This window comes from Miniopterus schreibersii (genome assembly GCF_964146895.1).
Source record: "Miniopterus schreibersii genome assembly, chromosome: 6".
NCBI classification, from domain to species: domain Eukaryota; kingdom Metazoa; phylum Chordata; class Mammalia; order Chiroptera; family Miniopteridae; genus Miniopterus; species Miniopterus schreibersii.
The window spans coordinates 64,734,942-64,750,331 of record NC_138107.1 but is presented as its reverse complement, the minus strand read 5'-3'; the positions used below and the strand labels follow the sequence as shown (position 1 = coordinate 64,750,331).

Below are 15,390 nucleotides of genomic sequence, written 5' to 3'. Positions count from 1 at the left end.
TTGATAGCCAAAGTCAAGATCTCAGCAGGGTTGATTTTCTCAGAAAACTGTGAGGGAGAATCTGTTTGTGTTTCTCCCAGCTTTCTGGTGGTTCACTGGCAATCTTTGACTTGTAGATGGATCACTCTGATTTCCACTTTCATCTTCAAATGCTGTTGAAAATGTATCTGTCTCTCCTCTCTGTGCATGTCTGTCTCTGTCCAAATTTCCCATTTTCATAAGGACACCAGTCATATTGCATTTGGTCTCACCATAGTGACTGCATTTCAAGTTAATTACATCTGTAAAGACCCTATTTCCAACTAAGGAAACATCTGTTTGAGGTGACACAGTTCAATCCGTAGCAGTTATTATATGCACAAAGTCAAATGAACTATATATATATATATATTTTTTTTTCAATTGCAGTTTATATTCAATATTATTCTGTATTAGTTTCAGATGTACAGCATAGTGGTGAGAAAATCATGTACTTTACAGACTGGTCCCATTTTTTAAAAGGGTAATTTATGTAACAATCATGCTGATTGACTGGCTTAGGATAGTTTCTGGGAAACAATTACAGGGCAGGAATCAGAGGCTGGCAAGGGATTTTGCTGAGGATTGTGGCTCAAAAGCCAAAAGGGACAAGACGTTAAAATGCATCTAAATATCCTGGAGCCTTTTATAAAAATGCTTTCAAAGCCCACAAATTAATTTAGTCAGCTTGTGTTGTATAAACTTTTACTTTTGCCTTCTCTCAGCTGTACATAATTGCCTCCTTAAAGTACAAAATATATTTTCTTTTCTTCTCTGGCAGAAGTGAAAGATAAACCTGGAAAATCATAACAGAAAGTCATGCATCAGCTTCATAGTGATTGTTTACCATGAGGAAGTTCTTACGGTTCTGACTGTGGCTATGTAGCCCGAGGAGTTAAACCCATATGATTAAACCAGATTTGAGAGTAAACTCATATTTTGGAATTTAAAATTGTTTTGTGATTTAAAGGATATGTATCAGATGAGCTCTGTAATTTGGGGTAATTTGCCTAATCTTTGCTTTAATAATACATAAATAAATGTAATTTTATTACGGAAAAGATGTGTGTATGCTATTGTAGGCTAGATTGTAGATAATATGCTTAGAGAATCCAATCACCACACTTTGGCTCATAGAACAAGTTTATAATTCTGGGATGTACAAGGCAGCCTAGTTATGGGGGAGGAATACTAGTTTAGTTATTTGATAACTATAGGGTTTCACAAAAATGTATTACACACACTTTGAATAACTACAAAGGCTGCGTTTATTAAAATACATTTCATTTTCAAAATGGAGCTATCAGCTGTTAAAGTGTGTATACATTTTTTGGGACACCCTATATATTCCTGTTCTACTCTGCCATGGAGTCTTCTGAGCTTGTATTTTCTTGTCCAGGGACAAAGAGGTTTAGGCTAATCGACCTCTTAGATTCCAACCAGCTCTTAAGTGGTGTGCTTATATTAAATTTAAAATGATAAATTCTTCCTGTAGCAGGAACAAATAATACAATTTTTGCAAAGTTTCTGTACTCAGGAATACTTTTCCACTGAGGTCATCATTGTTGCTTAAAGTGTGTAGATCATTTTGCCTGAGCACAAAATGGGAATTGTACAAATAAGTTACCAAAAAAATGTGAAACACACACAGAGACATGCACTAAGATTATATCTGGCATTTTTGTTTAGTGGTGGCTAAAGCAGAATTTTTTGAAGGGGTTTCAAGTGAATGTGTACCTTGCTCTTTCATAAAAATGATGACTTCAAGCATGGATGTATATGAATTTTATGAAGCTGTTTGAAAATTTGACACACTTAAAATTTATAGACTGCTTCAATGCTAATAGCTTCCACAACAAAAACACCAGAAAGCTGAGAAATTAATTAAAGGAAAAATCAGCACACTCTATTACAGCTAACAAAGTTCCCCAAAGTCTTTTCTAATACGAAGATCTAATGATTACTTGCTTTTCCATCTGATTCCAGCCCTCAAAATTCATCCTGTACAGGAGCTCTGAGGTCAAGTATGAATTCCAGTTTTGGTTAATTCAACTTATTTTCTAACTATCCATTAAAGAATAGAGTAGCCTAAATAAAATAATACTTTAAAATTTTTGACACCAAAACTTTTGATTTTTGAACTAAGATCAGCAAAGAGCCCTGACAATCTGGCCCTGAATGCCCGCCCCTGGGCCCCTGGGTAGGTTTTGCTGGATAAGACCCTCAAGGTCAGGAGCTCTGCGAGCTCTGACACGCTTCCAAAAAGGACACAGAGCCTGGCTGGCAGGCTGCCCGCGCCAAGGCTGTGAAAGCACAGGGCACAGCTTGCAGAGTGCCGGAGAGGGACCATATGGGGAAGTCTGAGAGGCACACTTCAGAGCTGAGGCGAGCTGAATGTTCTGGTCAGGGAAAGGTCAGAATCTGGGCAAGCACAGAAACAGCAGGGCCACGCCAACTCGGGTGCCAAACATCAGGGCCATTCCAACTGGTGGGTTCCATTTGTTTTTAATTATCAGCCTACCGAAGGGACTTTTGTTTCTTGTAAATAAGGCTGACACACAAATTAAGCTCTAGCAGGTGCAACAGGCTTATTTTACCCTGAGCTAAAACTGTCCTCGCTAAGACGTGACCTGCCAAGCAGATCTGGTGACAAAACAGGTACCTTTTCTTCTTCCACATGAAAACTTCCCGTTGCGGGTTATAAGTAAAGAGATGCACGAGAAAATACAATGGCCATAGCAAGTGATTTTTATTTTAGAGTGATTCTTAAGGCAGTTGCTGATGATTGCGTTGTTTTGATGAAAGAGGTTTTAAAACTTGGTATTGGAGCTCAGTCTTGCCAAAGTGTGAAGTTTCTGTCCAAGAAGATGTGGTGGCTGCCTGCCATTTTGAACAGTTCCCCTGGAGCACTCGGATCCAGCTGCTTCAGGAACAGCACCACGGTGCCTTTCTGAGGGGGACAATGAAACGCCAGCATACAGGGCTGTGTCTGCAAATCAACACTCAGACTGCGAGGAACCAGATTTTCCCACAGGGTAACAGGAAGGAGGCATTAATACGTGATTTTGAGTCTGAATTGAGCCCTATTGCTCATCTGATTTCGTATTAATGCTCCCATTTAGATCCTTGCACGGGTCAACCAGAAAATCCTTTAGTGCTGCGGACAATCAGCTGTCCAAGGTGGTGAGGTCTTGTCCTTCTCAGAGGCAGAGACAGATTAGGTGTTCTCCTGGGGGGTCTTGCCAATCAGGGTTCCGAAAGCACAGCTTGTCTCACACAAACTTGGATTCCCTTAGAGAAACTTTAAAGAGGCTTTGCTTTTGCCAAGATTTTATTTTGGTTTTCAGTTTAATTAATAGTAATCCAAAGAAACCAAAATAAGCTATCTGTGGTCATGTGTGAATACTGATGTCCTCTCCTTTATTTTGTCATATATTTATATTTATATTAAATTTAGTAACTCAAACACCTAAAAGAATCATTGAATGTGAAAAGAAAGAAAAATAATGTTCTATGGTATATTTTACTTCTGTTTCTCACTGGGTTTTAATTAGTTAAGAAATTTTTAACACATTATAAAAATTTTTAATGATTGAAGCAGTAATTAACAGTAATTATTATATCTATACCACATCATCATGAATAGAATTGCCCTAGAAGATGAAAATAACTCTTCTTGTAATATTTTAAATTTTCACTTATTCAAATATATCTATTAACAGTCCACCATGTGACAGGCACCATATGATGAGCACAGATGCAAAAATAAAATAATACAGCATAGTCCCTAAAGAGAGTTCACTTACTGGGTTGTTAGGTATATGAACAATTGCAGTATTATTATTTAATTGATAAAATAGAATTATGCACATGGTATAGTTGGTGTATAAAATACACAGGTCAAAAAATATTTTGTAGAGGTGAAGGCATCTGAGTCAGGATGGAAGCATGCACAGAACAGAAGAAATGTGGGTGTGGAAATTCCAGGTGAATGACTAGCAGTCAGAGAGGCACCTGGTGTGTTTGTGGAGCTCCAAGAGTTTTCTTACAACTGGATATAAAGTTCAAGGGGAAATTCCTGGTAGATAAGATTGAGTTGATAAGCGTATTTCAGATCACTAGAGCAATAAAATATTTTTATATTTGATATAGCACCTCCTGTGTGACAGATACCATGCTAAGCAATGAGGGAGATACTCTTTTAACTGGACAATGGTATAATCAGATATTCATGTTATCAAGGTTACGCCGAGAGAGACCAATCTAAATCTAAAGGTTCAAGAGACTAGTCAGAATATTATTGTAATAATACATGTAATAATATACCTAAGGAGGACGTCCTACTTCAGTTTCTGAAATTGTCTCGTTCCCCTTTCTCTTTCCCAGTTCCTTACTAGCTTAATTTCTTCTTGTCTTTCACATCTGTAGATGTCAATTCTACCGAGGGACCTTCTTTGTGCACACAGACTAGCTTAGGCCTCATTGTGTACGTTGACATGCCACCAGGAATATTTTCTTCATAGCAACTGTACTAACTGCAGTTAACTATCTTTGTAATTATTTGTTTAGCACCCATCATCCATTAGCTTGTTGACATCATGATGATGGAATGGAGTCTGTCTTGTCTAGCAGGGTCTTTGGCACTTGGCAGGTGCTCTTTCTATATTTCTGTGTAAATAAATGATTGGCAGAAAATGTAATATTAGATAAAATAAAATGAGTAAGAGGAATACTAAGCAGGTATTAAAGAGTTTGATAAGTGAACAAAAATGGAAAATAAAAGACAAATCCTAGTTGAGTCCCATATTTCTAGCTTAGATAATTGAAGGTGCCATTAATAAGATTTATGACTAAATTGTGGGGTAAGGTTATGACTTAAATTGGAGCCCAGCTATATCAATTAATTGAATCACAGCTTATATTAAGTAAAATTTTGTTTTCTTTGAAGGGATTTGGTGTCATCCTAGTCTTATCTCAACTATATTTTCAAAAACTTATGTTGTGAATTATTTCTGTAAAAGATTAACACATACTATTTAGGTTGATTATACTTTGTTTCAGTTTCAGAAGATTGTCTCCTATATTTTTGTTCTCATATTTTTGACATTTCTCTAGTATTGAACTAGGCTTCTTTGGCATATGGCATGATAAATTTTTAAAAAATTTTATTTAATTAAATGAAAGTTGAAGATTTGGAAAAGCTGTGGGGTATTCTTATCTTTGCAGTTAGACCTGGTTTGGGTATAAGATTGTGCTTGGATATGAAATAGAAATAGAAATAAATAGATCTATAATTATCTGAACATTCAAACCTCTAACTATATAAAATCTCAGGCCAGTTAAAGAAAGATTTCCAAAGCCAGAAAGTCAGTTTTTGACATCAAAGGATGCCATGCAATCATCTCATCATTTATTCTGTTTACTTAAATAAAAAACATTGTTTTTTTTTCAGTTACACACAGAGAAAGAGACAAAGTAAAAGAAAAAGAAAAACCTGAAAAGAAAGGTAAAGTGTTTTTCTTATTGCTGTTTTTATATATTCGTCCCTCCCTGTTTGGCCTCTTCTTATTTACATCAGATTTTAGATTATCATAAGTTTATGTTTTTATTTATATTATAATTTCCTTAGAATTGAATCTGAAAAGAGTAATTTCTGAGTTGAAGGAAATAAAATGCTTAAGACTCTTGAACCCTATTACCAATTTACTTTCTAGAAAAGTTGTATCAATTTTCCCCCTGGCAGTTTTGAGGTTGCCTTAGCCAATAATGAGGATGCTATTTAAGAAAATTTGATAGGTAAGAAAGCATACTGCATTATTTAATTGCATCCTTTGATTTCCTATTAGACTGGGCTTTTTAATTTTTTATTGTTTTGGTTTCATTTATTTGTTTAGAATATGCAGTGCAGATTCATTATTTAATACATAAAGATAACTTGTGAAAAGCTTCGTGCCTTGTTCCCACCTTCCAGGTTCCCATTCCATGCTCCCTGCACATATACACAGTAAACCGCCTTTATGAGTTTTATGTGTACCTTTCAGAGATTCATTATGAATTCATAAGACAATATAGTTTATTGTTTCTCCATGGTTTTCCAAACAAAATTTAGCATGTCCTCTATTCTGGCTTTTATAATGTATCAATATATTCTAGAGAACTTTCAATATCAGTAAATAGACATTTTCCTCATTCTCTTAAAAAACTGCATTTAAATAGAGATATTTTTTCACTTTATCTTTTAACTGCTTGTTATCTATAGGTTGAATGAATTAAGTATGAATTTTAGCAATTTATATTTCTGGTGTAATTATAAATGCTCATTACCTATTTCTCTTGATAATATGTGTGCGTGTCATTTGAGTATACATCCTTGGTCTGTCACTTTTTCAAATTTTTTTTTCAATTTTGTAAGGTTGTAAGTCTGTAGGAATGTGTGTGTGTGAAGATGAGTATCTTTTCATATATCTGTTGGCCATTTGTGTCTTTTGGGGAAAGGTGTCTGTCTATTCAGGTCCTCTGCCCATTTTTAATTGGATTTTAGGTGTTTGCTGTTGTTGTTGAGTCATATAAGTTCTTTATATATTTCAGATATTAGCCCCCTACCAAGGTATTATTTGAAAATATGAATTATATTTTAAAAGAACAGTCTTTAAACGTAAATTTTAAGCACAGTTTTATAGTACAAATAAAGCTGGTAGACATTACTCCTCCTATATTGTAAGAGAAATGGAAAAAATTGGGGTACCAATTTTTAACTCTAATAATTTAACTCTTTCCTTAACCCAACTACGTAATTAATCTATGTTATCATTTAATTTTCTATGATTTACTTAATTCTCATTATTTTCTTAAATAAAGAATATGTAAATGTTGAGAAATGTATGGTGATTTGAGAAACTACCAAACCACACAGATTAATATATTTGAATTGCAAAAATAAGCTGCACATGGTGTTGTACATCTCAGAACTCCTTTATTTAAACTATTGGAAATGCAAGATTTTACCAGCCTATGTAAATAAAATTTAATTAATAAAATAATTTCATATTGATTTATTAATTTATTACATAGACAATGAGAAGGTATAATGTTTCTAGTATCATGTTTAATACTGTTCAGTTAAGCAGCTGCACTCAGTCAGTAATTCTGACTGATTATTTTTCATTGGTGGTAATCAACCAAAGTTGATCTCCCTAAAAAGTATTTGGAAAAATTTGGGGTTGTCAAAGTGTCATTGGAATGAAGGACATTTGGTAAGCAGGGACCCGAGAAGCTAAACATCTTGTCAATCCATAAGACAGTCCCATACAATGAGACCTACTATTCAGCGGTGTCCTTTTTGAGAAATACTGTGCTTAATCAAAGCTCTAGCCCTGATTTAAATGTTTCCTTTCATTAATCCAAAAGAGAATACTTCTTCATGATAAAATGATATATCTTTCAACAAATTCTTATAAAATTGTTTTCTCTCAGTTTGTCTTTCTTAAAAACTGTATCTGTTTGGAATAATAACTTTAAAAAGGAAGGTGACAGGTGGGAATGCGGACTGGTGCAGCCACTATGGAAAACAGTATGGAGGTTCCTCAAAAAATTAAAAACAGAACTACCTTTTGACCCAGTGATCCCACTTCTAGGAATATATCCTAAGAATCCTCAAACACTAACCAGAAAGAATATATGCACCCTTATGTTCATAGCAGTACAATTTACAATAGCTAAGATCTAGAAACAGCCCAAGTGCCCATCAGTAGATGAGTGGATAAAAAGCTGTGGGACATTCACACCATGGAATACTATGCAGCTGTAAAGAAGAAGGACCTCGTACCCTTTGGGACGGTATGGATGGAACCGGAGAATATTATGCTAAGTGAAATAATCCAGGCAGCGAAAGACAAATATCACATGATCTCACTTATATCTGGAATCTAAAGAACATAATAAATTGATGAACTAAATAGATTCAGTGACATAGAAGTATGAATCAGACTGACAAATCTCAGAGGGAAGATGGGGATGGGTGGAGGGGGTGGGGAGATATTAAGAATGTATATGCCTATATGCATAACCCATGGACAAAGGCAATGGTTTGATGAAGGCCTGGGGTAGGGAGTGGGTGCAGGGTGGAAGAGGTCAATGGGGAAAAAAGGGAACATCCATAATATTTTCAACAATAAAGATAAATTTTAAAAAAAATAAATAAAAAGGTGAGACTAGATTTCAAAATGCCTTCTAAGTCTTAATGCCAAGTCTTTAAAATTGGACTGTATTCAGTTATTATTAATGGGTGGCTCTTTATTTCTGAATTAGGCTCATTACTATAATACATATTTGAAACAGTTCATGATTTGGGTGGCTATAAAACTGAGATAAAGAGAAAACTTGGTTTTGAAATCTATTAAAAGTGTGTACTAATGTAAGATTTCCTGTTTAAGCAACTCACAAGGAAAAAATTGAGAAAAAAGAAAAACCAGAAACAAAGACGGTGGCAAAAGGTAACTTTTCCCTTTATTATTTTCATAACTAAATTATTTTTCTGTGAAAGTTTACATTTTGAGTAACAGCTGGATTATTGTAAGCATTCACTGTTTCCATTACATAAAACACTAATTTGGCCTTAGATTTTATTTATTTATTTTTAATTTTTTTTTTAATAACTGAAATGTTTTCTTTCTCAAAATAAACTTTTACTTACACACTAAACATGATTTAATGGATATTCACTTATGTTGTTATTTCTCATTCAAATTCTACCAAAATTACAGTTAAGGAGTATAGCTGCAAACCACAAGGACAGTAGTAGACAAGAGATCAACAAAGTTTTGATGATGGAAAACAACTGAAAAACTATAACTGGATAAGCAAAAATAAGAAAGTTGAAATATAAGTGACTATATAAATAAAGAAAAAGTAAAACAAGCCCTGGAGAATGTTTCTAAAGTTTACTACTTCATGTACTGTAGAAAGAAAACAAACAAACAAAAAATACATTACCATTTCACTATAACATATATTTAAACTTCCCCATGTGAAAAATATATTGTATTAGTGTTACACCTGAAACATTTCAAATGTATTTATCATGTGAGTGATCTGCCCCCATATTTACTGCAAGAATTGGGCACAGGATTGTTTCTAGCACAATTGTTACTGTATCTGCACTCCCTACATGATGAACACATTACTATTTCTAATGGTATTATGCTATCTCTCAGTGAATCCTTGATTTCTGACAATAGCAAGATATCCCATGATCATCTTGAATTCTCCTGCACCAAGTTTAAAAACTAAGGAGTTCTGAATTATTTTAAGACAAAGTGTTTTTCTACATCATATCTGCATATTTTCAGAGGGGAGTATACTGGTTCTCAATACTACTCAATACTACTGAATCTCTGGATGATGATACTAGGAAAGAAGCTAATTAAATGATAGAGCAAGAGTCATGTCGAAAAATAATGGGAGATAAGAAAAGGCTGTCCAACTGACCCGACAATAGCAATATTTAGTTACCTGTTAGTTTGACGAAGTAAAGGAGATTACTGCTGTTTTGATCACTTTCAGAAGACTATTGTTTCCACTGATCTGTGCATATTGATATCTCCCCTCATATTTCCTAAAATACATTTTGGCATCATCGTCATAGGTTAATATTAATCACATGATGCAGTTTAGTCTAATGGGGAAATAGATTAGTCTGGCTCTACTGCTTCTACTCTTGATTCATTAGTTGCACCATTTTTGCCAAATGGCATTTTGATTCTTAGATTTATCATTTGTGAAATGAGAATAATTTCTGGTACACTCTGTAAGTTCCAGGAAAATTTCAAAGAGGGGGGTATGTGAATGTAATAGTAAAAATTTCTACCTACTTATTTTACAGGATCCAAATTGTTTTGCTCACTTTATTTTACTTATCTCCACAGCTTCCTTAAAGGAAGAGAAAGCTACAGTGGTGATTTCTTTTTTAAATGCAGAGATATTGAGGCACAAACAAGTTAAACAGTTGGCAGCAGCTGAATGAATGAGAGTTGAAATTTGTTATTTCTAGTAATATACAGTATGTTATCACATTTATTGGGTAATGTTCCCCTGCTTTGGCAAAAGACAGTTTGATTCTGGTACGGTCACTTATGAGTAATTCTAATTCCAAAACTGGATGAAATATGCTGATATCACTTTTTTCCATTACACCATTTTGTTTTCCATTTGATAAAGTCATGAATTAAATATCTTACTAAATATAGCTGGGTGATTTGAATATAATATAACAATACGTTTTGCATTTTTTTTCCCTTTAATGATGTCCTAAGTGCAAATATCACTTAAATTCTTTTTGAGAAAGATCAAGAAAAGTATTTTGGAACAAAATTTAAAAACACTGACCTAGTTTGATAAAAGTAAATAAAACTGGGCCTTGCTTTAGTTTTATTGTATTTTGTTATTTTTATACTTAAAACCATTGATAAAAATGAATTCCTTTTAGATAGGGTCTTGTCTTAAAGAAAATTATCTCTGCACATTTATAAATTATAATAGCATTAAAAGTAGATCTGAATTTCACATTTCTTTAATTCCATAGATGAAAATAAGGCTAAATCAACTGCTACTTACAAGGAGTGGGTAGATGTCATTTAGGATAACTGCAGTAACAATTTTACACACAAAAAATAGAAAAAGAAAAAACAACAGTTGGAAAATTTTCCAAGTGTTGTCAGTTTAATTTCTAAACACATATTTATATATGCAATCTCTATATCACTGTATTATACACATTATCTCAATATAGTGAAACATTTACTGTTTTCTCTCATTGATCAAAATTGCAAATTTAGTCAACATTTATTCTATGTTTTCTCTGAAAAATGCACTATTGTAGACATTATGATGCTACAGAAGTAAATAATATAGTTGCTATTCTCACGTTGCTCTCAGTCTGACAGGGAAGGCAGATATGTGATCAACCACTGGCAAAAGATATATAATAGGCAATAACATGTGTTTTAATAGAAGTTGAGGAAAATCAAAGCTCGGGTAAAGGAGTGATTAATTCCAGTGGCAGAGCCACTCGTTGCATGTGAATTTAACACAAAGGAGCTCACATATGGGGGAAACATGGGAAATCCAAGACTGCCTCCTGGCCCTGTTTGACTGGTGGAAAATACAGAGATGTTGAAGAAAAGGAGAGTGGTGTAGTGGAGAAGAGAGGTGTGGGGATGCTGTGAGAGAGCCAGGGTGAAGCCCCGGGTCGTGGGGCTGCAAGTGCTGCGCTGAAAATCCTCCAGATGACATCAGTCTGCTGACCTTCAGGGCTCCAGCAGCCAGGCCTGCGCCCAGGCAGGATGGGCTCTCTGGCGGGGTTTGCTGGGTGAATACATGTGAGTTGTATGTCTGACGTGCTGTTGGCCATCCGAGTGGAACTTTCTCTCTAGGGAGAGACTATTGAATATTTGGTGTGGGTTTCTGGAATGACGTTGATTTAAAGTGATTTGCAGAGAGCTGATGGTTTCAGTCACAGACACGAGTACGTGGTAGGAAAGAGCAGGAGCTAGCAAAGGAGATTTAGAAATGGTTGAAAGGGAGTAGAAGAAAACCTCCAATTAATTATAGTCACAGAAGCCACAAAAACACTGGAAATTTGTGGAGCAGGTGGGTGATTTTCATATGAGATTTTTGATGGTCAAGTAACTTTGGAAAACAATGCATGGCATAATTCCTCTCCTTGAAGATTCTCAATGCACTTCAGCACTGAGAAATACATATTAAAGAAACTGGTTTAACTTAATGATTTAAAATTTTTTGGATCATAGGAATATCCCCCTACCTCTAACATAGTATCAGCATCTCCCTATAAAGTTTCTGAGGGACAGAACTTGGGGGATAGTGGTCAATTTACTAAAATGAAGAACCACAGACAATTCTGGTTTGGCAAACATCAGGCATTATAATTTTCATTCTTTATGCTTCACTGGACTTCACAATATTATACTATCTTAGTTTCAAATCATTGCTTAGTGCACTAAAGTCAAGAAACTTGATTATAATATTTTCATCAAATTCTTCAACATGAGTAACAATAAAGGCTAGCCATTACAACGATAAATGACATGAGAGTTGAACATTGTAGTAGACTTTGATGTTTAGTGATTACATGTGATCGCTTAGAATAAATAATGTCCAATATGCAGCATCTATTATAAACAATTTTCTACAAATGTGTGCTATATTATTATTATTACTTTATTAAATAATTAAAAGATTCACAGACTGGTTATTTCACATTCCCAGTTCCCTCCCTCCAAATACACATAATATCAAATTAAAAATGTTTGTATAGAAAGTATATGTATATATATTATAATTAATATATTCATAAATATTCTAATTTGTAGCCCTTTCTCTTTACTAGGATACATTGAAGTGCTTTAAAAGTCATTAGAATTATTATTTCTGACTTAAGATTTGCAGGAGCCAATATGTCAATTCTTGCTCTCTGTAAGTCTCTTTAATGTAAAGTCATTGGAAACTGAATGTCTCTGAGTCATCCTTTAATGGATTTTATTGTTTGATTCCTATTAATCATCATCAGTGCAAGTAATTTTACATTTGCATTCCTAATAGTTATCTTTAAAAAATACTGTGTTGACAGTTCAGTTTCTTGAATGATTTTTAAGACATTCAGTTGTGAAACAAAATGATCATATCCTTTTAACAGGTCTCTTTTATTGGCCTTTTTGATTTGAGAATTGCCTTTTATTGAACATGCCTGAGTATACATCTCCTGCATATTTGAAATGCCTACTTGTTGGCATAGTAAGTTCCTAACTACCAAAGAAAACAAGGTTTTCACGTATAAATTAAGAAAGAGGACAACATTTCCTTTTTTTTTAGTGCTGAACATGGCACTTCATAAACTATGTAAGTCAGATAATGGTATTTGTGTGGAGTATTTATCTCAGATATACTATTTTTCTATTGTTTTTCTTTTCTCTTTTTTTTAAGTTGTTCTTAACAACCAGTGAAAGGTGAAATGGTGTGTTGGGAAATAAACAGAAATAATCCAACTTTTCTTAAACCTATACAGAAGAGAAGAAAACTAAGACTAAGGAAAAGACTGAAGAAAAGACTAAAAAGGAACCGAAAGGTGGGAAACAGGAGAAAGTGAAGCAAACAGCTGCAAAAGTGAAAGAAGTACAGAAAACATCACCGAAACCCAAAGGGAAGGATGAGAAGGAGACCGTAGCTGAGTCCAAGCATGAACAGAAAGGTAAACATTCAGACCAGGAGGCTGGAGGTCCTAAGAGAATATTGGGCAAGAAGCAGATGCAGTGAAATTAAAATCTGAAAAAGATTGAGATCAGACATCAAATGGGGAAAAAAAGACTTGTATAAGTAAATATATCTGAAAAGAAATACAATAAATTGGTAATTAAAATTTATAGAAATACTCAAATGTGTCCACTTATCTAAAGATGCACTTTGAAGTATTTTTTAAAAGAGCATTTGAGTTAATATCTAAAGTTATTTAAAGGTTAGTGATCAGTGTTGAATTCTCAAGATATAAGAGTTCTATTAAGGTGTGGAACAGAAACTGTTTGTGTTCGTCTTTTTGGAGAAAAGCAGTCCAAGAAAAATAATACTTTTTAAGGAGTGTTTTAAGGGGTGTATGTTAAAATATACAGAAAAACTATTCATACCTCCTTGTTGCCTCTGCAAGAGCACATGATTTGGAATATACATCAAAGTATTACATTCAGTTAAGTTAATAGACAGGAAGGTTTAAGGAGAAGAACCCTGAAGTTTCTTTGCTGGCTTCTGTGACTAAGTGTATGAATTTAGAAAGCTCTGTACCTGACATATTGCCCTGTTCTTCAGCAAGATTGATGTCAGACTTACATCCCTACTGATAGAAACAGAGCATTTAAATGGAGGTGAAATATAAACCTGAAATTCTTTATGGAAAGGTGCTATGTAAACATACAAGGGTGGGCTTGTAAGGGGGCAGCTGGGGGCCTTACTGCCTCCCGTTTCAGTCCCTTGTGGCATTTTCCTTCCCTAAGTCCATTCCTGGCTCCAGCTGCTGCACAATCTTGGGACACCCCATACAGAATGCGGGATCCACTCTGGAGACTATTCCTACACAGGTTTCTTAGGGGTATTGCAAAATAACAATTTTCTTTACTCTGGTAGTTTTGAACGATTTTATTTGAGGACTAAAATTAAGAAATGGTTTCTAGGATATTTTCATTAAAATCTTTTACAACTTTCTTACTGAGTAAGCTTTTTGAACAGTGAAATTGAAACTATTTCTTTCCCATTGTAAGGTGTAAGATATAAAATTTGCAATCCACGCCTTTTTTTAGATTCCACATATAAGTGAGATATATGGTATCCATTCTTGCATTTATTTCTTAATCATTTTCCCCCCTGTATTCATAAGTAATGTTTGTAAACTTTGATTTATATCAAAAACATTTTTAAAGGAAAAAGGAGGGGGGGGAGGTAAAAACTAAAAAATATTTTTTTTTAGTTATCCACGCAATTTTTAATTTAGGTAATTTTCATTTATTTCAATGTAATTTTTAAAGATATGAATGGAGTTAAAACTTTGAAGCCCTAAAATCCTTTTTTAATTTTAAAGATATTATATTTTTAAAACATAAAACATTAAAATTATATGTTATTTATGAAATAATTGGGGTAGAAAAAATACATGGTAAATAAAATAAAGAGAATATATTTTGAATAGATGATTTGACTGTGATAGAAAACAGGAAAATTATTCTTCTGACTCACTAATATGTTTATCTACAATTATTAACAATATTCTAAAATACTTTGCATTTTAGATCACCCTTTAAAAAAAAATTATCACATGAAACCAGCTGAAACATATCAAAGTATCTAGCTAGGAACTTAACTAGAAATATGAATACACTTTTTGATGTTCATTTTTAGCATATTTGGTTTTGGGATGGGGCATATATTATTGATGTAGACACATTGTTAAACATTTTCAAATATTTCTTTTCCTAGTAGCATATATTGTACTTTATTTCTATCAGTAATAAGGATTATTAAAGATAGCATTATATTATCATTTTCACTTTCAATTTGTTTTCATTTCCACATGAAGAGCTACTTATCTATTAAAAAAACATTAAAATTTTACTTAAAATTAGAAACAAAAGCATAAATGTGATTTTATCATTAAACAAATGCATTTGCTAAAGTAAAGCTCCTTATTGAGACCTGCTACTGTCAATTAAATAAGTGTTTCATTAGGTAAGTCATCAAAGCTTTAACCTCTAATACCTGCTCAGACACATACATTTTTTTTAATTAAGTAAAAATTTTAAAGCACTTATTTATAAA

The 15,390-nt window shown here is 33.7% G+C and overlaps 1 protein-coding gene across 11 annotated transcripts in view; it reads left to right on the top strand.

The window, feature by feature from the left end:
- The window catches only part of TRDN (triadin), a 254,186-nt gene that overhangs the window by 69,783 nt on the left and 169,013 nt on the right, over positions 1–15,390 (top strand). For all 11 annotated transcript variants that reach the window (XM_081140218.1, XM_081140226.1, XM_081140222.1 and 8 more), the window contains exons 6-8: positions 5,471–5,524; positions 8,451–8,510; positions 13,100–13,282. In XM_081140218.1, coding sequence (XP_080996344.1) covers positions 5,471–5,524; positions 8,451–8,510; positions 13,100–13,282 — 297 coding nt within the window. The remainder of the gene's footprint in view (positions 1–5,470; positions 5,525–8,450; positions 8,511–13,099; positions 13,283–15,390) is intronic.